Genomic DNA, 23,171 nt, shown 5'->3' with positions numbered 1-23,171 from the left:
TTTCCTCTGGAGGCTCTGCTTTGTTTTCAACAATCCAGTTCATCGCATCTGTTCTTCCATTTCTGTCAAAAACTTTCGCTTCCTCCTTTCCTCCCTCCAAGCTTTCACATTTTCTTTCATTTTCACAGTTCGTTCCCTCTCTTCTCTTTTTTTTATCGTGAGCCACATTGTCCGCCTTCATCCATTCTGGTGGCTCTGTTTTGATGTGCTTTATCCACAGCATGTCCATCGTCCAGCCATCATTGTTCGCAAGTGCGGGATCATGTCTCATCCATTCTGGTGGCTTTGTTTTCACATTTTCAATCCAGATCATCGCCATCGTCCATCCGTCCTTGTTGCGCAGGGTGATGTCATGTCTCATCCATCCCAGAACATCCGTTTTAACTTTACTTATCCACAGCATTGCCATCGTCCAGCCATCATTGTTCGCAAGTGCAGGATCGTGCCTCATCCATTCCGGTGGAGTATTTTCTTTCAAAATAATCCAATTCATGGCCAAAGTCATTCCATTTCTATCCTTAAGCTCTGCATCGTGTCTCAGCCAAATTGGTGGTTCTGTCTTCACATCTGAAATCCAGTTCATAGCCATTGTACACCCATTTTTGTTCACAAGCGAAGTATCATGCTTCATCCATTCTGGTGGTTCTGTTTTAACATGATAAGCCCACAGCATGGCCATCGTCCATCCGCCTTTATTGCCAAGTGTTATATCATGCCTCATCCATTCTGGTGGATCTGTTTTCACATGATAAGTCCAAAGCATGGCCATCGTCCAGCCATCATCGTTCGCAAGTGCGGGGTCATGTCTCATCCATTCTGATGGTTCTGTTTTCACATGATAAGTCCAAAGCATGGCCATCGTCCAGCCATCATTGTTCGCAAGTGCGGGGTCATGTCTCATCCATTCTGGTGGATCTGTTTTCACATTTTCAATCCATATCATAGCCATTGTCCATCCGTTATTGTTGCAAAGAGTGATATCGTGTCTCATCCAAATTGGTGGTTCTGTCTTCACATGACTTATCCATAGCATCGCCATTGTCTGTCCTTCCTTGTCTACAACTTCATTGTTGTGTCTCATCCATTCTGGTGGTTCTGTTTTGACATTTGCAATCCATATCACAGCCATTGTCATTCCTTTATTGTTGCGAAGTGTGGCATCATGCCTCATCCACTCAGGCGGGTCTGTTTTATTATTTTTGATCCAGCTCATTGCCTTTGTATATCCAAATGCATCTTTATCAGGATTCATCGCATCAACTTTATTTCCCATTTCCTTGTTATTTTATGTGAACTGCAATTGCTTGTTGCTTGCAAACAAGCGATTCAACAAATATGTTTGATCTTTCAAGAATTCTGTTTCGTTATGGGTCTTTTGATTTTTATGGAAGGTGTTTTTGCTTTTTGAATTTCGTCAGCACGATATTATATGATATTTTTCTCAATTTTTTGAATGTTTCTTTCTTTTTTTCTTACTGTCTTTTTTTTTTTTTTTTTTTTTTTTTTTTTTTTTTTTTGTATCATAAACCTGAAATCACAAAGTTTATGACAAAAATTTTGTGACACTCATAACAATCAGTTTCACAATTATTATTCAAAATATTGAAAAATGGAAATTCAAACTTCACAATTCTTTCTCGTTGAATTGGCATTTTGTGAAATGGAAAAAATAATAAATAACGAAGTGTTTTATATCAAAAAAACAACCAAAAACATTAAGAAGTTAAGTTTATTAACAATGATATAACTCAAAACTAGGCCTTTGCGACAACTCATTTTTTAAATTATTGTGTCGGTCGAATAAGTCTTTCGTTGTCGAATTGCTCAATTTCTCAATTATTATCCAAAAAGTGCGCAATCATCGTTTTTACTACAAAATTTCTTAACATAATGAATTTCTTACAATTAATTGATATTAATTTTAAATTTAAACAAAAGTGGATTAAAAAATCAAATGAAAAAAATTATTATTCATTTGATCGAAATACATTCGTTGATAATCCGATTTGTTCGCTTTGTTTTGATGCGCTATATAAGAAAATGAGTTCACTTTCCATGAAAGAAAAGTTTCAAGGAAAAATTTTGCACTCTTAACTTTGTATATTTTTTTTTATTGTTTATTAATTGATAAAACGATATTGTTTATTCATATGCATTTATTTCATAATCTCTTGTTTCACAATTTTGATGTTATTGCTTGATATGCAATATATGCATATAAGACATAAATAAAAAAGCAATCAATAAAGAGATTCAAAAATATTTGTTTTTTTAAAAGCACATTGTTCAGAACAGGTTTGAGGCAATTTTTCTTTTATCCAGATAATTTTTATAGGATGATGATATTTTGTTGTTTTTATTCTTTTTGAACAACAAATAGAATCAGATAATTTTTTAAAACGTTAATTTCAACAACAGAATTGGTTATTAAAACAGCAGTCAATTGGAAACTTGCAATCGAACTTTTGATATTCAGAAGTTCAAATTGTTGATAACTGGTTAAATATTTGTTTTTAAAAAAACGTTTTTAATTTTGTTTGTTTATTTTTGATGCTTTTTGGAACAAAAATAATATAATATTCATAAAAAGTTAATAATATAATAAGCCCATTGTCCGATTGGTTGCTTCTTCTTCTTTCTTTCTTTCTTTTTTCATTTTCTTTCTTTTTTTCCTTTTTTATTTTTTTCTTTTCTTTTCTTTTTTTTTTTTTTTGCAAAAATCACAAATATGAAAACAAATGTTGGAGTTGTGAAATATAAAAATGAGAATAAACGTTGATTGTATCTTTTATTTAATTGTTTTAAACTCGTTAAAAAATCGGATAGAGGAATTCAGAAAACCAGGAAGAGATTGAGAATGACAACGTCAGAAAAGATCCGAAGGCGTTTGAGATGGTGAAAATGGAGATGTCATCTGAGGAGCAGTGGAGGAGAGCAGAAAGTGAGGCAGAGAAGAAGAATGAGGAAAGAATCAAGAAGAGGGTGTATGCGAAAAGTTTGGGACATTCAGAGTCATCGGAGCATCTTCTGTCTGAGAGTGGATCGACTGAATACATATTGGGCAGAGACTCAGACAAGATTCCTGAATGGATGCTGGAGAAGGTTGATGAGAAAGAAGAAGAAGAGACAAGAAAGCGAACACCTTCACCTTCCATTTCGTCTATTTCATCCACTACAACAACTGACTCAGATTCAACATTTGTTCGAGGGGAAGATCTGTGTCCAACCACCTCATCGATGTCGAATCTGGTGGATGCAATGGCCTGCTCTTCACCACATGAGAAATTGATTGTGGATCTGAGGGATTCGCTGTTCATGCTGCTTCATGGGAGGAATGAGAAGAAGGAGATGGCGATAGGCACTCTGAAGGAAAGAGAGCAGACAGCTGCCCAGGTCTTGTTCTGGGTGGCCAATCTTGCGCTTCACTCATTTTCCGAGATGGACAACCCTCTTCAGTCACTTGTCAATCTGAGCCCACACATTGTGCTGTTCTCTGAGCATATGGTAATCTGCATTGTGATGCATTCCGACTTCTCTTCTGACGATGATTCGGATTCATCCTCAATCTCTTCATCGACTGTTGTCACATCTGCCAGTGATGATGATGATGATGAAGACTCACTTCCCTCGTCTGCATTTGAGGATGAGGATGATTTCAAAAAAGAGTGCCTGAGGTGGAAGGCACCAGAATTGTTGTTGAACAAGAAGATGGGGGCAACAGAGAAGTCGGTGGCATTCTCGGTCGGGATGATGCTGTGGGAGTGCCTGACTCTTCAAATACCTTTTGGTGATTATGAGGCAGATGTGGCTGGGCAGAAGATTGTGGATGAAGAGAGGCCAAACTTGGAAGCAATCCAGAAGAAAACACTTAAAGAATGTGGTGATTGTGTGTCTGTCAGGTGATCCCTTAGAAAGATTATTGCAGACTACTCTGAAGAGAGAGTTTATTCAACGTTTTCCAACAGGCGCTGCGATGATAACGATGTCAGATGCAATTTGTGAAAGTGATGGAAGAAGAATGAAAGAGAAAGAAGTCAATTTTGAAAGAGGAGTGTAAAACTATATAAGATGAATATATTTCATATTTTAGGCAGCAAAGAGTTTTGAACGGAGGAGATGAAAAAATTGAGAAGAAGTTGAAACTTAAAAAAAGGAGGCAAAATAAATGAAAAACACATGGGAAAAAATACGGACTTTCAAGCTTTTTATGCACAAAGCACGAAAAAATTGTTTCGCTCACAACTTTGTTTCGCTTTCTCAGAATTCAAAATAAATTTGATTTTCATATCATTTAACATACATCATTGAAATCAAAACAGAAAGTCATCCAACATTTCACTAATGTTTGAATTGGATCCATTTTTATTGTGTTTTTTAATCTCAAAAAGTCAATGAAAAGTGCATAATTTTTCAATGAAAATGCTTGAAGCGAAATATTTTACCCCACATTATCTTAAAAGAATCTTGTAAAGTGTGAACGAGAACTTTTTAGTGATGATTTTGTGATATTTCAGTTTTGATATGCAATTTCAAATGTATTTATGTATCAATCAAAATTAAGATTGATTTATTCAGGATTGAAATAACATTTTTATCACAACTAACTTCTTATTTTTCAAGGAATGGTTGTTGCCATCGATGATAATCAAATATAAAGTCACATTGAAAAGAGAATGAAGAAATAACTTGTTTAATTCGTTTTTTTCTTATTAACGATTTGAGGAAAATTGCAGCTTGTTTCCAAGAGTCAACATTTAATAGTTTTTTATCGTTGTTTCAATTGACGTTCAGAATATTATCTTTTAGATAATTTAAGCATAAATAATTATCAGTGTTTGAAAACTGAAATATTATAATAAAACAAATTCATCAATTGTTTTGAATTTATGTAATAAAATGAAATTATGAAAACTTTCAAAGAAGAAGCAAAGAATTCAGCATTATCAATGAAAGTTAGTGTCTTCTATCCCCCACAATACCACGAAGCCTTGAAAATAGTCGCTCGCAAGAAGTCTCGCTGCAGGGGAAAGTTATTAAAGCGAAACAAATGTTTGAAATAATAGAGTGAAAATGATCAAGTTAACTAATTTCAGAGAATAAAACAAAACAATTTTCAAGCACAACAGACTGATGACAGTCAAAAATAAAAGAAGAATATAAAGCTTCCACATGTTCCCTAACTTCTTTGTTTTGGACAGAAAGAATATTTGACGCATATTGATGAAATCCACTTTTCATTCTTATTAACCAATCCATCTTTATTGTTTCGATAATGCTTCTATTTGTCATTTGTTTCTGATCCATATTTTTCAGTTTTCCAAATTCAATAAATTCACTTGAGCTAATAAATCGAAGATCATCGTTGTTTTCAGAATTGTCTGAGGATTCATCATCATCATTTCTTTAAGCAACTTTGCTTCTAACTTTGCTCCTTATTTCACTGATTTCTTTTTCACTTTCTTTTCTTGTGAAATATATATAGGTCTCTTTCTGCAAAGATAAAGACGAATCAAAAGAGTAAGGAAATTCGTCTGCTTCAGAATCTCTTTCAGCTTGTGATAATCCAAAGATGTCCAGATCTTCCTCATCAATTTTTTTGTTCCATTGTAGAAAATTCATTAATTTTTAACGGAGAATTTTCTGATATTATTTTGAGTAACTGAATAATGTGCGTGTCATCTGGATTCTTGCTTTACATCTTTGGAACAGTGATTGTTATATGAGAAGATGAATAGCCTTCCTTTTGAAACGATGAAGTTTGCTTTTTATTTTTTCAAGGTTCAGGATTCAACGAACGAAGAGTGGAATAAAATGCGTCGATTGTGATGGGGTTCGATTCATACGTCATTGAAGATGGAACATTTAACATTATTTTTCGAGAAGATAAATCATTTCCAACGAACAAATCTTTCACGGTTTTTTGCTTTGAAGTTTCATTTGGAAATTCATTTTGTTTGTCAATTCTTTTCATCTTGCAGATTTTTCGATGATCAGTTTCCATTTCATTTTCAAAAGAAATCGAGTTCAAACAAGAAGGAGAAGAAGTTGATTATTTGATAAGTGGAAGGAGAGGAAGGAGAGGAAGGAAAAGTGAAAGGAGAGGAAGATGAAGAAGATGATGAAGAAGAAATTGCATTGGAGTTAAATGACGAAAATGAGGGTGAGATTGACTGCAACAAGTGTTTGCGACACTGGGATTTTGATGATTCTGCTTTGTTCGTAATATTCATATCAGTATGAAGTAATGCATTATTTGAATCAACGTGTTTGGAAATAGAACAGGTGGTTTCTACTGAAAAAGCCTGTTTATATCCTTTTTTTAACAGCACAATGCTGAACAGAATGTTACGGAAAATGATCATGCTTGATAAAGATTTCTTCCTGTTGGTGTCAAAGAGAAGGCTAAAAAAATAATATTCTCTCGATTTCTTGCCAAGAAAAAGTTATATAAAAGAATGATAATTTGACATAAACCAGATCGCCAGTTCTCATCAGAAAATTCTGACAGCTCCTGCATCCAAATGAACCGTGCAAATGCTTTCAATATCTCAAGGAAAATATCACCTAACTTGGATTCTTCCTTTGAAAAGAACAACTGAAGTTCTTTGAGAGGAAATAAAAGAAGTTCATTTTTGATCACATCACTTTCAAAAATTGATTCCAACAATTCAGAAAAACAATCATTATTATAATATTTTCTAATGAAACAACAAATGTCATAAAGACAAAGCCATCCAGTTTCTTCAAATGTGGGGTATTTAGGAATAGAAGGAATTCTTCGAGAAAGGACTTTCACTTGTTTGGAATATGAAATAATTGAATCTCTCAATTTTTGAAAGTATTCATTTTTTCTGCAAAAATGACTCACTTCTAAATTTTCTTGATGATTGCAGCAATACACAAATAATGGAGTAGTTCCTGCGCATATCGATAAAGACGTTTTGGAAATATTTTCTTCACTCAAACTTTCAATTGCTTATCGTTGATGAAACAAACCATCCGTGCAAAAGCATCGCACTTCTCCGTGAAGATCTCTGATTTCCGTAAAAATCTGTGTGATGAGCTTCAAATAGTCTGATAAACTTCTGCAAGCTTCATTTATCCTCCAAAAAAATGGTTTTGCAAATTCCTTCAATGGGACAACTGTAATAACTGTGAACTTTTGACTTACTATAATTCCTCCATCAATTATCACTCCAACCATTGAATTATTGATTATTTTTTTCCTTTCAGCGATTATTTCGTTCACTTCATCATGAATAATTGAAGAGAGTTTTCTGTGATTCAAACGAGGAAAAATGGACTTTGTTGACAAAGACGGATTTTGTTGTGAGATCTGTATTAATGTTGAAATAAAAGTATTAGATTCCGATGAGTGAGCAGACAAGAAAGCTATATCACAATGACTGATCAGCTTAAAAAAAGAATTATTAAAGAATCATATTGAAAATGATAAGGTACAATTTTCTTTGTTGCAAAATTTGTTTGATGGCTTGAAGAATATGTCGATTTAAAATGTTGAACGATCCAAGAATTATTCAACAGAGAACATTGATGATTGCATATCCTTTCGCTTCCTTTCCTTCCACATATCCCGCAATCAACTGCTTGCTTGATGTAAGGACATAAATAGTATATGTGGTCATCCTTTTTTAACGATCCATCATTTTTGACTGGAGTGTACGCTATCCAATATCTATTATTGATCGCTTCAAAGTGAACTTTTCCAATTTCTTTACCTGTATTGTTGGGGTGTTTGCTATCTTTTTTTGCTGAAAAAAAAGATATGATGTTTCATTTGATCGTAATAAATTTTTTTTAACACATTATCCAAAATTAGTGGTTTTCGAATATTCCAACTTGACAAATGAACAATAACTTCTTTTCAACTCTTCTATTTTTTTTTCTCAATGCATCGCTCTTCGTTAAAAAAAGAAATCAAAACAATTCATTTTTGTTTTAATAAAACAATATTTTCAAACTGCTTCTTTTGTCTTAATACAATTTTTTAATTCGAAATGTAAAAACTTTATGAAATCATAGTTATTTGAAACTTCCATGATAAAAGCTTATTGAAATAAAAGTTGATCTATTCGACTGATTGATCAGATTGACAAACTGATCTATATGACAGGCTGATCAATTCGACAGACTGATCTTTGTCGAAAAAAAATAAAAAATATTTATTTATGAATTGTTAACAAACAATTAATTATTTGTAAATACATGTGAATTATATCTATCTTATTTTGTTTGAATTGAAATAAAAATACGAAAAAAATGCAATAAACATTTGAATAAATTTTTTTTGTCGGTCGACTTGTCGAATGCTTTCAAAAAATGTCGGTCTGTCTCAAAGGCCTATTTAAATGCAACCAGTGATTTTTATTTGTCCAATATATACTATTTCAATAAAAAAATTAAAAATTAAATACTTTGATCAACTGATCAAAAAAGATCAAAGTATTTTATTTTTGATTTTTCTATCGAAATAGTAAATATTGGACAAATAAAAGTCACTGGTTGCATTAAAATTCTTAATGCTATCAAATATATGAAAGTGGAAGAGTATTTGGGGTCAAAAATGGACTTTCAAGCTTTTTATGCACAAAGCATGAAGAAATTGTTTCACTTATAACTTTGTTTCACTTTCTCAGATTTTTAAATAAATTTGATTTACATATATGTAAACAAACATCTTTGAAATCAAATCAAAAATTGTTGTGTCATTTCACGAATGTCAAAAAATAAATCCCTTTTTTTAATATTTTTTGATATCAAAAAGTCAATGAAAAGAACATAATTTATCAATGAAAATGCCTGAAGTGAAATATTTTGCCCCATTTCAAAAGAAAATGTCAAGTGTGCGGGTTTTTGCACAAGTGCGGGTTTTGCACCCAACTATAAACATTAAGTTTTTTTTTTTTTCCATTTATTCAAATAAGCCAATTTAATATTCATTTTATCAAATATCACTAATCAAAAATTCTTTCATTTTTATTGCAAAATGTTTTAAAATCGAAAAACCAACAAAATAAAAAGACTGAAACTAACAGAACAAATCTTACATCAATTCATCATTAAACAAATAATCAGTGAACAAAAAATAGATAAAACTGACTAATACAACAAATAACACAAAATATTTTTAATAATCTTAACTAATTGATTTTTTTTCCAGCTAACTATGAGCTACGATGGAATGACAATGCAAACAATGACCGTTTTGATGAATAAAGCTCATTTTGAGATGGATAAGATGGATGGATATTAGGAAGAGAACAAAAAGAAAGAGGATGCCTACAAGATTCAAAATTTTGAATTTCATCTGACTTTATCAAACAGAAAGAAGAGGCAGAAGAACAAATTCTATTTGTGGCCAGAAGTAATCTGAAAGCTGCAATTAGCGCGCACGTGTGCAGCGGTACAACAGAAGAAGACTTTTGCAAAAGTGGTGCTTCGCGGAACGTCATTTGTGTCAAATGAAGAGGGTAAAAGTTCTGATTTTGCTGTTGAGCTTCTTCAATTTGCCTCAAATATTGGTTCATACCAACTTGAGGAGAAAAAGATACCGCAGAAATAGAAGATGCCTTTGAACCATGATTTGCAACACTGCTATTCTTCGTTTGCTCAAAAGAAGTGCTCAAGTCTCCATTTGTTTCTAGTGAGCCACAGCACCAGCAAACTTTGCCTTTCACTTTTTCGCATTCAACAACCTCCGAAGGAGATTCGTTCTTGACTTTCAATTGCTCTTTCTTCTTCTCCTTCTTCTTCCTCAATTTAGAAAGTTCCTTTTGAAGGCGAGCAGAAATATCATCTGTTATAAGTGCGCTTTCTTGCACTTGCTCCTGATATTGCAAATGATCATATCTGTCTTCTATTTTCCTCCACATGCATTCTTCAGACATTTCACACTGACGGTCACTCCACCGACCTTCATCAACACAGCACCATTCCTCGTCTGAAGCCTCTCTTCCCCATCCGTTTCCTCTTTCTGTGCATGCTTGCTCATTCTTCTTTCCATCAGCATCAAATTCACCATCATTTTCACTGCAAGAATCACTGTCAGAATCACAAACCATCAATACTTCTTCGCAATTTTCATAATAGTTAGCATCATTGTCAATACCGAAAGTATTGCTTTCATTTTGTTTATTTGTTTCTGATGTGTCAGAAGCATTACGTTTGAAACTATTTACCGAAAACATAAGTTTTGTCATTTTCTCTTTTTGCTTCTTTGCCCGGTTTATTCTGTAATATTCTTTATTAAGTCGCATCAAAAATTCTCTGTTCTTTTTCTCATTGCGACATCCTGCAATCATTCGAGGAGGACGCGGAGAAAGCCAAGAAGATGTAACAGAATGAACAGCAGCAGATAGACATGATGTTGGGAGCCTGAGAGCAGCTGGAGGAAGTGAAATTCCAGGAAATATTTGAGATGAGCGAGAAGAGGAAGATGAGGACGATGACATTGACGAAGAAGATGAGGTACTTGAAGAGGAAGAAGAGGAAGAAGAAGCTGAAGTTGAAGCAGAATTTGAAGAGAATGCCAATGGATAGCATGTGACTAAATGCGAAACAAAACTAATTGCAGTGCGAACAGATTGCTTCAACTTCGAAGCGATTCCAAAGACAGTTAAAAACATGGAGGATTCAACAAATTCATCCAAAATAGTTCCAATCATCCACATTGCGATGAACAAGCATTCCAATTCCGATTCAAACATCTCATTCCACAGTTGGCTTTGCTCCTGTTCTTTAATTCTCTCTTCATTTTCATTTCGCTTCATTTTCCGCATCTCCTCTTTAACATTCATTCCATTCTTTTTCCAATGAGCAATGAGCTTATGCATCAAAGCTTTCCTATCTTTCTCTTTGTTCCTAATCACATTCCTCCATTCTTTTTGTCTGAGCACTTCATCACTCAAAAACTCAGCCTGCTCAACAATTGCAGAAAGGATTCTCAGCCCATTTCCCATAACAAACACACGCATTCCACGCTTTCCTTCCCCTTGCATGATATTCCACACCATTGTCAGCACAAGCACAACGTCTCTAACCTGAAACAGGCTCCTTCTGGTAATAAATGGATGCACTCGAGAGGCATTTGCTTCCAACGTTTCTGAAAGGCGAGCTTCTTTCAGCGTACTCAAACTCGACTGTCTGTATGACGTAAATCTATTGAGTGGAGACTTTGTAGTGACAGATGAAAGAAGCATCTTTGACGCAAGAGAAAAAGAATAGCATGTTTTTATCCATCTGAAAAGTGGCATTTTCAATGTTATCTTTCGAGAATAATGAGCTGGAACACCATTGAAAGGTGCCATTGAAGCATTTTTCACAGTTGAAGGTTGAACAACAGGTGAATTATCTTCGGAATTGAAGCTGGCGTATGTACCTGAAATAAGTTCATTCTCGTTTTCAACATCTTCTCCAGGCTGCTTTTGAATTGCTCTTATTTCTATTTCCATTCTTTTTTCCTTTCCAATGTCTCTGTTGCACTTGTCATTTGCCGCTTTTGCCCCAATGCCTTTCATCGGATAGCTCCACTCTCTCAAAATCTGTGCTAGCAAAGCCAACCCACTTTCCAAGGCACCTCTTTCAATCATCTCAACACGAGTCAGTCCTCCGCCTCCAAAGAACGATGTACACAGAAGTATTGATGCACTACCGAGGACTGATTGCGCAAGCTTCCATTCCGCATTTGCTTTCATCAGAATGGCTTCATCTTCAGCAATTGATGCAAGCGATGAATGTAATGATAGAGGACTTGACGATGAAGGACAAGGCTTCAATGACACTTGTTCTTTTGATCCTGGAGAAGTCGTCGATGAAATAATATTATTATCTGTTCCTTCAGCTTCGGAATCAACCAATGCTGACTTTTCATCATGATTTTCCTCCAAAGGATCATCCATTGGTTTAGCAGTTTCTTCTGTGCTTTGAATTGGTGTGATTGCAAGCGATGGAGGGGAATGTGACGGTGAAGAAACATTAGAAATTGTATTTGATGGTTTTTCTTTTAGAATTTCGGTGTTAATTAAGTCTGACGTGTTTTCATCCATTTCTTTTGGAACAGTCAATCTCCTCTTCTCAAAAAGATCGTTATTGCAATTCACTTCTGAATAAAACGGAACAACAAGGCTCACATCCCCACCTCCTCCAGCACCAACCATCTCAATGAGTCTTGCCAGAAGCGACGACTCTGACACACACTTAAGTGACAGCTGCGTCTGCACAAGACGAGACAAACCTCCAACAGCACCAAGCATCAAAGTGTCGATCATCTCGTACGAAAACGGAAGTGACGGTTCTGCTTCACTTGAAGTTGAAGAAATTGACATTGGACTCAAATTCGGTTTGTCTGTTGATACATTCGGCTCATTTCCATTTTCGGCTCCTGCTGCTCCGTTGGGAGAAGATTGTGAAGTTGACGATGCGGATGTAGCTGTTGAACGGTTCTGTTCATCGGACGAAGAAACTCCTGTGTTGTCTTTTGCTTTCTTTTGTGTTCCGAAAATCGCATCAATGCTTCTTGTTATCGTTTGCTTGATTTTTGATGGAATGATCCAAGAAGACGGTGATGATGAAAGAATGGAAGCAAACCTGTTCTGAAGGAACTTTTTCGTTCTGAAACGCAAATAATCACCACGACATAAATACACAAAGTAAGAGTGGAGAAATAGCTGTCCTTCATTTGCATTCATTGTTATATTTACGCTACATGGGGAAAGATACTGGAATGCTGCAGAAGTTGCAGAAGGGACAAATGAACGAGAAAGAGGTGGGTCAGTTGCAGAACGAGTGTCATACACAAACAACGTTGTTGGCATATTGTTGGACGAAACAAGCGAAAGAGCGTTATTGATGATTGAATTCTTTGATCCAACATTTGTCTGATTCGGTAAAACAGACCCGTTCGATGCCTTTGCGAAAAGATCAAAAGGCGCAAAGTGTTGGAAAGCGCTCTGATAAGAATAAAGAACCGGAGCTTCGGATGCACCTGAGCCACGAGAAGCTGTTTGCTGCTCGTTCTTTGGAATCGGAGATAGCAGAGCAGACGGGGCGAATCGGTTGAAATATGGTGGACGATGGATGATCTGCGTTGTGTTGCTAATCATTTTCTCCACAATTGCAGACAGCCGCTCAACTTTGCCGTAGACAGAAGTCCCGCCAAAATACTCTCTTTTGTAGAATGAAAAAGCCGCTGATAGGTGATGCGAGCTTTCTTTTTTGCTTTTACTGCTTCTCAGACTGCTCTGCAGCATTCCGTATCTGTTGCTTGGAGAACATTCATAAAGCAATGTACTCTTTCTTGGTGTCTCGATAAATCGATCGCCTTCAATCATCAGAATCCCCACACGCAACGCTGCCGCTCTAAGTGCGTCTGTTCCATCTGCCTCACTCATCATCTCACCAATCCACTTCAGAACTCCTCCTTCTTCTGTCCTCGACATCACACTCAATGCACAAGAGGTCATTTCATTGGATGGAATGTGACTGGGCAAACGGACTGTGAAAAGTGAAGAGGAGTTTCGAAATATCAGAGAAGACGAAGTTATAACATCAGGGTTTGTGGATGCAGCAGCTGCAGATGCTAACGAAGAAGAAGTTGAAGAAGAAGGAGAAGATGATGATGATGATGACTGTGATGAAGATGAAGAGGATTCTGGATCTTCCTCTTCATCCGTGTTCGATGCAGAATCTGATGCAACGCTGCTGATGTGCTTGTCAGAAGTTGCTGAGTGCAATGACTCAGAATGCATCATCACAGAAGATGAAAACATCGATTTCAATGTGCTAATGTTCTTCTTCTTCTTCTTCACTTTGAGCTTCAGAGCTTTGATTTGCTTCGCTTTCTCGGCTTCACCTCTCTTTTTGGATGCTTCAGAGACGCATCTTGCAAATCGCATTCTCTCTTCTCTTTCTCTTTCAATATCGTCTGCAAGTGCAAGCAGCACGCCAGCCACAACAAGCTCCACACCTTTTGTTTCTGATTTTGCATGAATACGCTCTTTCCTCCACTTTCTGATCATTTCTGCTTTTTTCTTCATTTCCACAATCCATTTCTGCTCACTTTCGCAGTCTGTTGTTGAAACAGAAGGGAAGGCACCTGAATTACTCCGAGATGAAGCAACAATATCAGAAGAAGCAGAACTATCTTTCGAGTTGCCAGAGAACGAGACATCCAAAATTGCCTGCAAATCGATTCCATTTGCAAATGAGAACGATGGAATTTGTGTCAGAAGAGGATAAAACGGTGTTGGGGAGATGACCGTTTTCACTCTGTAGTGAAAAGCAACTGTTCCTGTTGTTGCAGAAGATGGCGTGCGGCTGTGTGAAGGTGCAATTGCAGTCGAAGGCAGCGCCAAAGCAATGGGAGAGGCTGGATTTGATAAGGAAGATGAAGAAGCAGAAGCAGAAGGAAGAATAGAAGATGCCAGTTCCGGTTTTGCTTCATCCAAGAGCAGCTCTTCGTCTTCGTCTTTGTTCAAAATGGCAGAGTTTTCTGAATTCTGAGCATTTTGAGAGAGCTTAATGGGTGACATTGTGTTGCTGTCCATCACCGAGTAATCAGATTGAGAAGTCGATCCATTTTTGGACATCAGATGCGATCTGCTTGAATTCGATGAGACAGAATGCGACTTGCGCGAAGACGAAGAATGCAGCCTTGTCTGATCTTCTTTCAATCTTCGATGCTTCGCATGTCTCAGTGAGTGATGTCGCCTATGCAGATAGAAAGGAAGCTTATCTTCAGAAACAACGCTTCCCTTTGGAATCACTTTTTCCGCTTGATCCTCCTTGGCTGCTGCATTATCACTGCATTCTTTGGCATTACTATCATCTTTAACATCCTTTCCATCTTCAGTGCAATAACCATCTTCTTCTTCCTTCTGTTTCGGAGACTCAATCTTTCCAAGAATTGTTGTCTCATTCCCCAAAGACAGTTTCGAAGTCTCATCAGCTTCATTCAACTGGCACTTGACTGCTTTCTCCTCAAAAGCCCTCTCTTTCGTGTCTCTTTCTTTCACTTCATTTGTTCCTTCAGCAGATTCTGTCAAATCGTACGTGGATGAGATTGGCCTGAAAATAGTTGCGGAATTCTTTTGCTGCATTGGGCTCTGCTGCAGCATCTGCAACTGCTGAGACATCAATTTGTACTCCTTTTTCTGTGCCTGCTTGATGTTTGTTGCTGCTTGCTTCATCTGCCCTTCTGCTTTCTCTTCGTCCATCAAGAATAGCAGCAGAATAAGCAGACTCGAAGCAGATTTTCTGACTCTTCCTGAGGATGAGAAAGCCAACGAGCGAATGAAGGCGATTAATGAAGATATTTGTTGCATTTCACCTGCGAGAAGAGGAAGCGGGCTGACAAATGAAGATGGAATAAACGAAAGAAGAGGAGGAAGTAAAGAAGAAGAAGAAGAAATTGAAGTCGAAGAAGAAGAAGACAAAGAAGAAGAAGAAGAGGATGAAGAAGAAGTGCGAGAGCGAGTAACTGGCGATGCAATTGGCGAACGTGAAAGAGATTCCAGTGAATGATAAGGAGGTGATTGTTGAACATCATAAGCCAATGGAACAGGCTTTTCAGAAGACGCAGAAGGAGAAGAAAAAGACGAGTGGGAGTAAAAATCAGAAGTGAATGAAGGAGAAGGAGAAGGAGAAACCGAGAAGTCAGGTGAGCCGAAGGGAGATGAAGATGTCAAAGGAGAAGAGACAGGAGAAGACAAGGGGAAAGGATCACGTGGCGACACAGCAGCAGAATAGTTGATTTCAGAGGGAGGGACAGAAGGCGGGGCAACGAGTGCAAAAGAAGAGGAGTCGACTGTTGGCGGTAAATTCATTGTGTCTGAGTCAGTTCTGTGCGTACTGCGAGAAGGCTGGTCTGCAGATGCATAGCTGATTGGAAGAGAAGTCAGCTTTTCTGGTGTTTGAATACTTCTGAAGGGAGAATTGGAGGGAATGGCAAAAGTGACAGACTGAGGAGAGGAAGAAAGAGAAGAGGAAGAAGAGGAAGAGGAAGAAGATGACGATTGGGGTGATACAGGAGATGATATCTGAGCGGATCCTCTTCGCAAATTTGGTGACAAAAGAGGAGCAGGCTGAACAGGAAAGAGATGAGAAGAAGAAGAAGAAGAAGAAGAAGAGGCAGAAGAGGAAGAGGAAGAAACATAAGAAGATAAAGGAAGAGGCTTTGAAATTGATGACGATTGTTGATTTGATGGTGGTTTTGAGAGATAGTCAAATGGAGATGATGAAAGAGAAGGTCTCAAACAAGTGCAAAGAAGAAGGAAAGAGCAAATGCGGAGCGATAAATCCATGGCAGAGGAAGAAATGACAGGGGAGCCAGCTGAAAGAAGAATGAGATGGATGAGCGGAAGAACAGCAGATGAATGTGGCTCATTCATTGAATTCACCTGCTCTTGTGTCAGCTGAGGAAGAGAAGAAGAAGAAAATGATGATGATGATGATGACAGAGATGAAGGAAATAATATTGATCCACAAAACATTGCAGAGTCTTGCTTTCTTGGTGATGCAGCGAATGCTCCGCTGTCACCGTTCTCATTTGCAGCTTTCTCTTTCTCTTTCTCTTCTTCAAACATTCTCTTGACCTCTTTCTCTCTCTCATCTTCCTTCTTTTCAGCTTCTTCTCTTTCTGCATTGACAAGAAGTGCTGAAGAGAACGCACCTGCATCGACAATCATAGCAGAGTACATGCAGATCAGCACAGTTCGCACAATCTGGTTACATCCGCACCACCAGCTGTGGCCATACACAAATGCAGTCTGGGAAGATGAAAGAGGAGATGAAAGAGGAGATGAAGATCGTGTTGGCAATGTTGACGAATGTGCATGTTTGTTTGCAAATTTCTGCTTTTCTGAATACATTTCGTGGTATTGTGTCTTTTGCTGCTCTTCTTTGTCTGATTTAAGCTCATTCGTTGCATCTTCACCATCATCATCATCTTCTTCTTCTTCTTCTCTTTCGCTTCTCTCAGCTGTCTTGCCGTGTTTCTTCGTTCTGTTCCTCCTCTTCTCATCGTGTCTCTTTTCCTTCAAGCTCCTCAGCTCTGCCCACTCATCTGTCCCCACTGCATCTACAACATATCTTCTCAGAATGCCAACCAGCGCTGAAGCAAAGAACGGATTCACCACAACATGTCTCATGTGATAAGGATACGAGGCAAAGAGAAGAGAAAGGGCAGACAAAGCAGGATGGAGGATGAGAGGATCGGGCGAGTGGAGGCAGAGCAGAAGGCAGTCAGTGAAGGAGAGAGAGGAAGAAGTGGGAGTGGCGTTGGCAGCTGTGAAGTTGGAGAGGATGGAAGAAGAAAGAGGGAAAAGAGCAGAGTGGTACTGAGACGCAGCTGATTGAGAAGGAGGAACCATCGGAGAAAGAGAAGGTGTCGGAGAATGCATCGGCGAGGCAGCAGAAGTCGGCAGCGATGAAGAAGTGAAGGAAGAAGACAAGGCAGAATTAGCAGCATTTATTGCTGAAGATGTTGTTACACTCGGCAGTTTTGCCATCAATTTGCGTGTTTTTGTGATTGTCTTCTGCAAATTCACGCCATTCGTCTCTGCTTCGTCGTTCAGCGCATCCACCCTGTCGATGTCGCCGATGATGTCAGCGTGGCCAGCTGAGTTGTTTCGGCAGAGCTCTTCGAGAAGAACGAGAGAGGCAGCCAAATGCAGGCAGTGGATGTTGCTCTGCATCGGATGGATGAGTGTCGGGAGAAGAGACTGGGGAGTTGAAAACACTTTTGCCGAGGAGGAGATCGAAGATGAGGATTGGGTGGAAGATGAAGATGAAGAGGAAGAGGAAGAGGAAGAGGAAGAGGAAGAGGAAGAGGAAGAGGAAGAGGAAGAGGAAGAGGAAGATGAAGAGGAAGAGGAAGATGAAGAGGAAGAAAAAGAAGAAAGAGAAGAAGAAATGGAAGAACTGTTCTGATTTGATGGAAGAACGGGAGAATATTTCGAAGATGAAGAAGCATGCGACAGAAATGAATGCACAAGATCTTCATTGTTATTCTGAGCAAGTGCATTTTGGTATATTGAGGTGACAGCAGATCCAAATGGCTTTCCATTAACAGCCGAGTCTTCGATGAGTCTGTTTGCGTGGTGCTTGAAGAAGAACATGATGTTCTTCCGAACAACCGAAGGAGAAATCGACGATGCAGCTGCTGAGATCAAATGCGGATGAATGAGATATGGATGGTTATACAATGAGGAGGAAGGCGTAGAATATGATGACAATGATGATTGATATGAGCCAGATGATGAAGAATTGGAAGTAGAAGAAGAGGAAGAAGAAGCCGATGCAGATGACGAGGAAGAACAAGACGGTATCAATCTCAGCCCCGAGCTGTAAGCGTCCCACGGGAGGAAGAGGTAGCCCGAAGAGAGAAGAGAAGACTGATAAAGCGGGAAATTGCGGCAGGCAGCAGTGAAGAAGCGGTTGATGGAGTGCGAATACGAAGAAAGAGTGTAGCGGCGATAGCTAGCGCGGTTGTAGAGCTGAGAGGAAATGAGAGAGGTGATTGAGAGATTGGCTGGGGTGAGGGGAGTGGAGTTGAAGTAGGCCAAACCAGACGGCGAGGACAATGCAGAAGAAGAGGAAGACGAGCGAGAATTGGAAGAAGAAGAAGAAGAAGAAGATTCTTCATTTGTTTGTTGGGTAGAATTGGCCGAAGAAGCAGAAGTTGACACATTCGAATTGTTGGCAGCAGCAGCAGAAGAGGAAGAAGTGACATTCGATGAATTCTGATTGAAGCCCTCAGGAACCTGATTCTGATTCTGCTGCTGTTGAATCATTTGCTGTTGAGACTGTGCTTGCGCTTGAGAGTTGTTTGTGATGTTGACAATCTGAGTGAATGAAGGAGGCAGCACAGACGCCATCTGTGTGGCAGACAGAGTTGTCAGTGGAGACAGCATCGAGTTCAGTTTGATGTTCAACGAGACATCTTTCAGATCAACAGAAGGCAACGACGAAATCTCAATGGGCATTTGCGAGGGCTCCTGGATGGGCAAGTAATGCCAGCTGTTAGAAGACTGATTGCGGCTGCGATTGGAACGAGAAGAGGAAGTTGAGGACGAAAAGGAAAAGGAAGAAGAAGAAAACGATGAGGAAGAGGAAGAGGATGATAGAGATGATTGGGAAGAAGAAGAATCAGAAGAAGATGAAAGAGAAGATTGATCCCGATTGAATGATACTCCACATGGCTCAGGAAGATTGACATGTAGTGGAAGAGAAGAAGATGATGACAAAGAGGAAGAAGAAGAAGGAAGAACTGAGACAGAGAGAGAATTAGAAGCTTGCGATGCAGAATGAGACAATCCATGAGTTGCATTTATTTCTGGTGTCGATAGGATGGACGATGAAGCAGAAATCGAAAGAGGAGGCAAAGGAGTTGCAGATGCTTGTTGCATTTGAGCTGCCTGAGGAGTTTGCGGCGTTTGTGGTGTGCTGAAAGAAGAGCTGAAAACAGAAGAAGAAGACTGATTTAACAGCAAAACAGGCAAAACTGTTGTTGAACTCTGATTCATTCCTCTCTGTGGCATCTGCTGTGAGTGTAGTTCTGTCAGCTGAGAAGTCGAAGAAGAAGGCGAAGGCGAAGGCGAGGGTGAGGGTGAGGGCGATGGAGAAGAAGATGGAGAAGGCAATGGCAAAAGAGAGGCATCTGGATATACACGTCCACCCTCAGCAGACTCGAAGAACACATCAGCATTTGTGTCGATTTGCAGCAAGCGCATTCCGTTCTCTTTGGCGTTCTTCTTCTCCTCCTTCTTTTCCATCATTTTCAGCAGCTCTAATTCTTTTCGCCTTTTCTTTTCGCTCCGCATCCAGTTTGCTCTTTCTCTGCTTCTTTCCATCTTTTTTTGCATCTCATAAATCTCGCTCAGCCCTCTCAGCTGCATCAGCCGTGTGTTGTTCCTCTGAAACCGTCTGATTGGAAAGAAGGCAAAAAGAGAGCTTCGCATTTTCTCAAATCGGTCTTTCGCTTCTTCAATCGACCGGATCTGCAGAAGATGCCGAGCAAAAGGAATAAGAGGACCGTTGCACTGATGTGCCAACGGTTCAGAATGTGTTTTTGGTGACGGCGCACAAAAGCTGAGATGGGAAGAAGGCAAAGAAAGATCATCTAAAGAAGACGAAAGCAAAGGAGTGAGAGATGAGCTTGACTGAAATGCCTTCAAATCAACAGAATTTGACTCGACAGAAACTGCCTTTGGATAAATTGGGGAGTTAATTTGAGAGCTGTCCAGTGTGTTTGTTGGTGTTTCGAGCGATTTAAAATCAAAAGAAGGGGAGAAAGAGGATGAATAAGGGAACAATTTCACTTCTTCATTGCTATCATTGTTGTCATGTCTGTTTCCAGCGTTTCGCTGAACAGGAGAATTCAGCTCATAAAACGGAGCATTTGGTGAAAGAGATACAGCTGATGAATTCAAAGCAGCAGACGATTGTGCAGATGCAGGCGAGGCAGAAAGAGTAGAAGAGCCGCGTCTTTGTAACAAAGATGTCATGCTTTGAGTCGCTTGGCTGATCGCTCCGAGTTCGTTTCTTTGGACAGTTTTGTTGAGAACAGTGTTGAATTTTGGTGTGGCGTCGTCTGCACTCCACCAGGTGTACTCGTCCATCACAGCATTCCTCTCCATTGATGACAGAACAACCATCGTGTAGAAGGAAGAGAAGAGCGAAGAAAACTCTTCATGAGACGGGGTGAGGGAAGAAGCAGACGAATAGCCGAGTAACGTGTCAATTGGAACTAGTAAGCCAGAAGGTGAAGAAGAAGCTGAAGAAGACGCAGAGGAAGAATCAGAACCTGATTGTAATTTCTGTAGGATCGGCTGCAAATATGTTGTTGATCCTGTCAAAATCATCCTTTTGAGTACAGCTTCTCCATCCAGATTGTCTTCTGTTCCCTTTCTGAGTATCAGATTTGTATCATCATATGCTGCGCTCTTGTTTGATCCACTTTGCATCTTTGGATAATTCACTCTGTTTGGAATCGTCTTTTGTGATAGAGTGGACAGCTGCCTTTTGTGTGATGTCACAATCGGTTGAGAATCACGACGCTTCGAAAGAGGTGTTTGCAAAACGTCTTTTTGTGCTTCTTTTTCTTTGTCTGCTCCAGCGACATTTGCTTCACTTTCTTCATTCTTTTGATCGAAAAGTTCGTTTTGTGGGTGCTTTTCTCCAAAAGAAGGCACAGAAAGAATGGAAGATGATTCGTAAATAGACGAAGATGCAGAAAAAGGAGAAGGCTGGCCATTCAATAAAGCAGAGTACAAACCAGAAGATTGAAAAGTCTCAATGCTTTTTTCTGATTGCGTCGAAGGAGATTGAACCAAACCACCAGAAAAAGAATGAGAAAGAACAAGAGGAGCAACTGAAGCATCCGATGCATCCAGTGTTTTTCCTTCTGTTGCATCGTATTTCTGCACAAACCTCTCCACTTCATTCAGAAATACGTCTTCAGACACATCTGCCTCTTCCTCGCTGGGCAGATAATCAGAATCAGAAGAGATGCAATTCAGCACATCGTCGTCTTCTGTCCAGACCATCCCAACTTCCATCAGCACTCGGAACAGCCCAAAACGTCGAATTTGCACAAACTCTCTCTTTTCTTTGATGCCTTCTGGCAACTCAGCTTGTTTATCTTCTTTGGCTTTTTCTGCTGCATCCTTTTCCTTCTCCTTTTCACTCTCTGCTTTTGCATCCCTTGCTTCCGCCACTGGATCTCTCAGCACTTCCTTTGTGTCCTCCGAGCACGACGACAGAATGGCTGACCGGACGCTCGCTGAAACAGCTGCAACGCGAGCAAAAATGCGCCCAGCTGCGATGTGGACATCCAGCGGGAAAAGCGGATGGCACATGATAATCAGTATGATCTGGAGCGGAGTGACAACAGTGTTCGTGTGGTGGGCGATTTCTAAAAGCACGTTAGAAGACTTCTGCCGTGATGGAGATGAGGCTGATGTAGAAGATGATGAAGAAGCTGATGTTGAAGCTGACAAGACTTTTGCTTCAGATGTCTTTTTATCAGAAGAAGTGTGATGCCTTTTGGAGCTTCTTCTGTTGGAATCTCGTTTCTTCCTGTGGAATGGCGAGAACTGCTTCCAGAAGTGGTTGAAGTCAGACGTTGAGTCTGTTACAGTTCTCAAAGAATTGTCAAACACAAAGTCGTATTTTCTGAAGTTTCTCCACGAAATGTTGCTGAAGCGATAAGGCGTCGTTGACAGGACTGATGTAATTGCATGCTGTGATTGAGGAGAAGACGGCTGCGGAGAAAGAGAAGGAGGAGAAAAGCCACGCCTTTTGGAGTGATGTTTGCCACTCTTGTTCTTGTTTTCCAACCGAAAACGCTTCGACTTTTCTTCTCCTTCGCCTTCTCCAGCTGCACTTTCAGATTCACTCTCTTCGTCTTCATTTGACTCTCCTTCTGTTTTGAGCTTATCTTTTTGCTTCTTTCCACATTTTTTGTTCTTTCTGCAATTTCCTGCTGTGTTTAATTCGTTATTCCCTTCAACCTCATCTTCCTCAACTGATTCAGATTCAGACTCAGACTCATTTTCTACTTCATCCCCTGAACTTTCTTCTTCTTCGTGTGGATTTCGATTTCCTTCTTTTGCTTTCTCGTCAGCATCAACTTTTCTCAAACTTCTGCTTTTTCTTTTATTCTTCCTTTGTTCATTTACCATTCTTTTCTCCTCCTCTTCTTCTTCTTCATTTTCTTTCATCTTCTTTCTGTTCTTCTCCTTTATGCTCTGCTGATGCTTCGCTGACAGCATCTTCTTCAATCTGATGGAGTTTTTGATTAATTCAGCATTCCTCCTTTTCTCATTCATTTGCAGCTTTTCTCGCAGATTTGGATCGTAAAAGCTTATGCATCGATCTTCTTCATAGTGATAAACTTCACTTTCTCCTTCTGATCCCTCAATTTCCTTGCTTTCTTTGCTTTCTTCATTTTTTCCTTCTTTTTTGTCTTCTCGAATTTCTCGTTCCTTTCCTTTTTTCATTTCATCTTTTCTTTGCAATATTTTTCCTTCTTCATTTTCTTCTTTTATTCCAAATTTCTGTTTGATTGCCTGAACAATCCTCATCTTCCTCTTCTTCTTCATCTTCCTCATTCTGTTGTAGCTTTCTCTCATCCGCGTCTTCTCAAGTTGCAA

The 23,171-nt window shown here is 39.0% G+C and overlaps 3 protein-coding genes across 3 annotated transcripts in view; 1 reads left to right on the top strand and 2 right to left on the bottom strand.

Moving 5' to 3' along the window:
• MONOS_3629 (uncharacterized protein) overlaps positions 1-1,273 on the bottom strand; it is a gene marked incomplete at both ends in the record, with an annotated part of 1,926 nt that extends 653 nt beyond the window's left edge. The window contains 2 exons of the mRNA XM_067873640.1: positions 1-266; positions 717-1,273. The exon at positions 1-266 is cut by the window's left edge and continues 653 nt beyond it. Of these exons, the coding sequence (XP_067723692.1) occupies positions 1-266; positions 717-1,273 (823 nt within the window). The remainder of the gene's footprint in view (positions 267-716) is intronic.
• Positions 1,274-2,892: 1,619 nt separating this feature from the next.
• Positions 2,893-3,903, top strand: MONOS_3630 (uncharacterized protein; the record flags this gene model as incomplete). Its single annotated transcript, XM_067873642.1, has 1 exon — positions 2,893-3,903. One exon carries the CDS (start codon positions 2,893-2,895, stop codon positions 3,901-3,903), a length of 1,011 nt encoding a protein of 336 aa, XP_067723691.1.
• A 5,057-nt stretch (positions 3,904-8,960) lies between these two features.
• Positions 8,961-23,171, bottom strand: part of MONOS_3631 (uncharacterized protein) — a gene marked incomplete at its 5' end in the record, with an annotated part of 30,909 nt that continues 16,698 nt past the window's right edge. Inside the window, one exon of the mRNA XM_067873643.1 lies at positions 8,961-23,156. Within this exon, the coding sequence (XP_067723690.1) occupies positions 9,186-23,156 (13,971 nt within the window). The 3' untranslated portion in view covers positions 8,961-9,185. The remainder of the gene's footprint in view (positions 23,157-23,171) is intronic.

This window comes from Monocercomonoides exilis (genome assembly GCF_001643675.1).
Source record: "Monocercomonoides exilis strain PA203 chromosome Unknown scaffold36-1065637, whole genome shotgun sequence".
Taxonomy (NCBI): domain Eukaryota; phylum Preaxostyla; order Oxymonadida; family Polymastigidae; genus Monocercomonoides; species Monocercomonoides exilis.
Note: the sequence above shows the minus strand (reverse complement) of the source record. Positions and strands in the feature narration are given on the sequence as shown.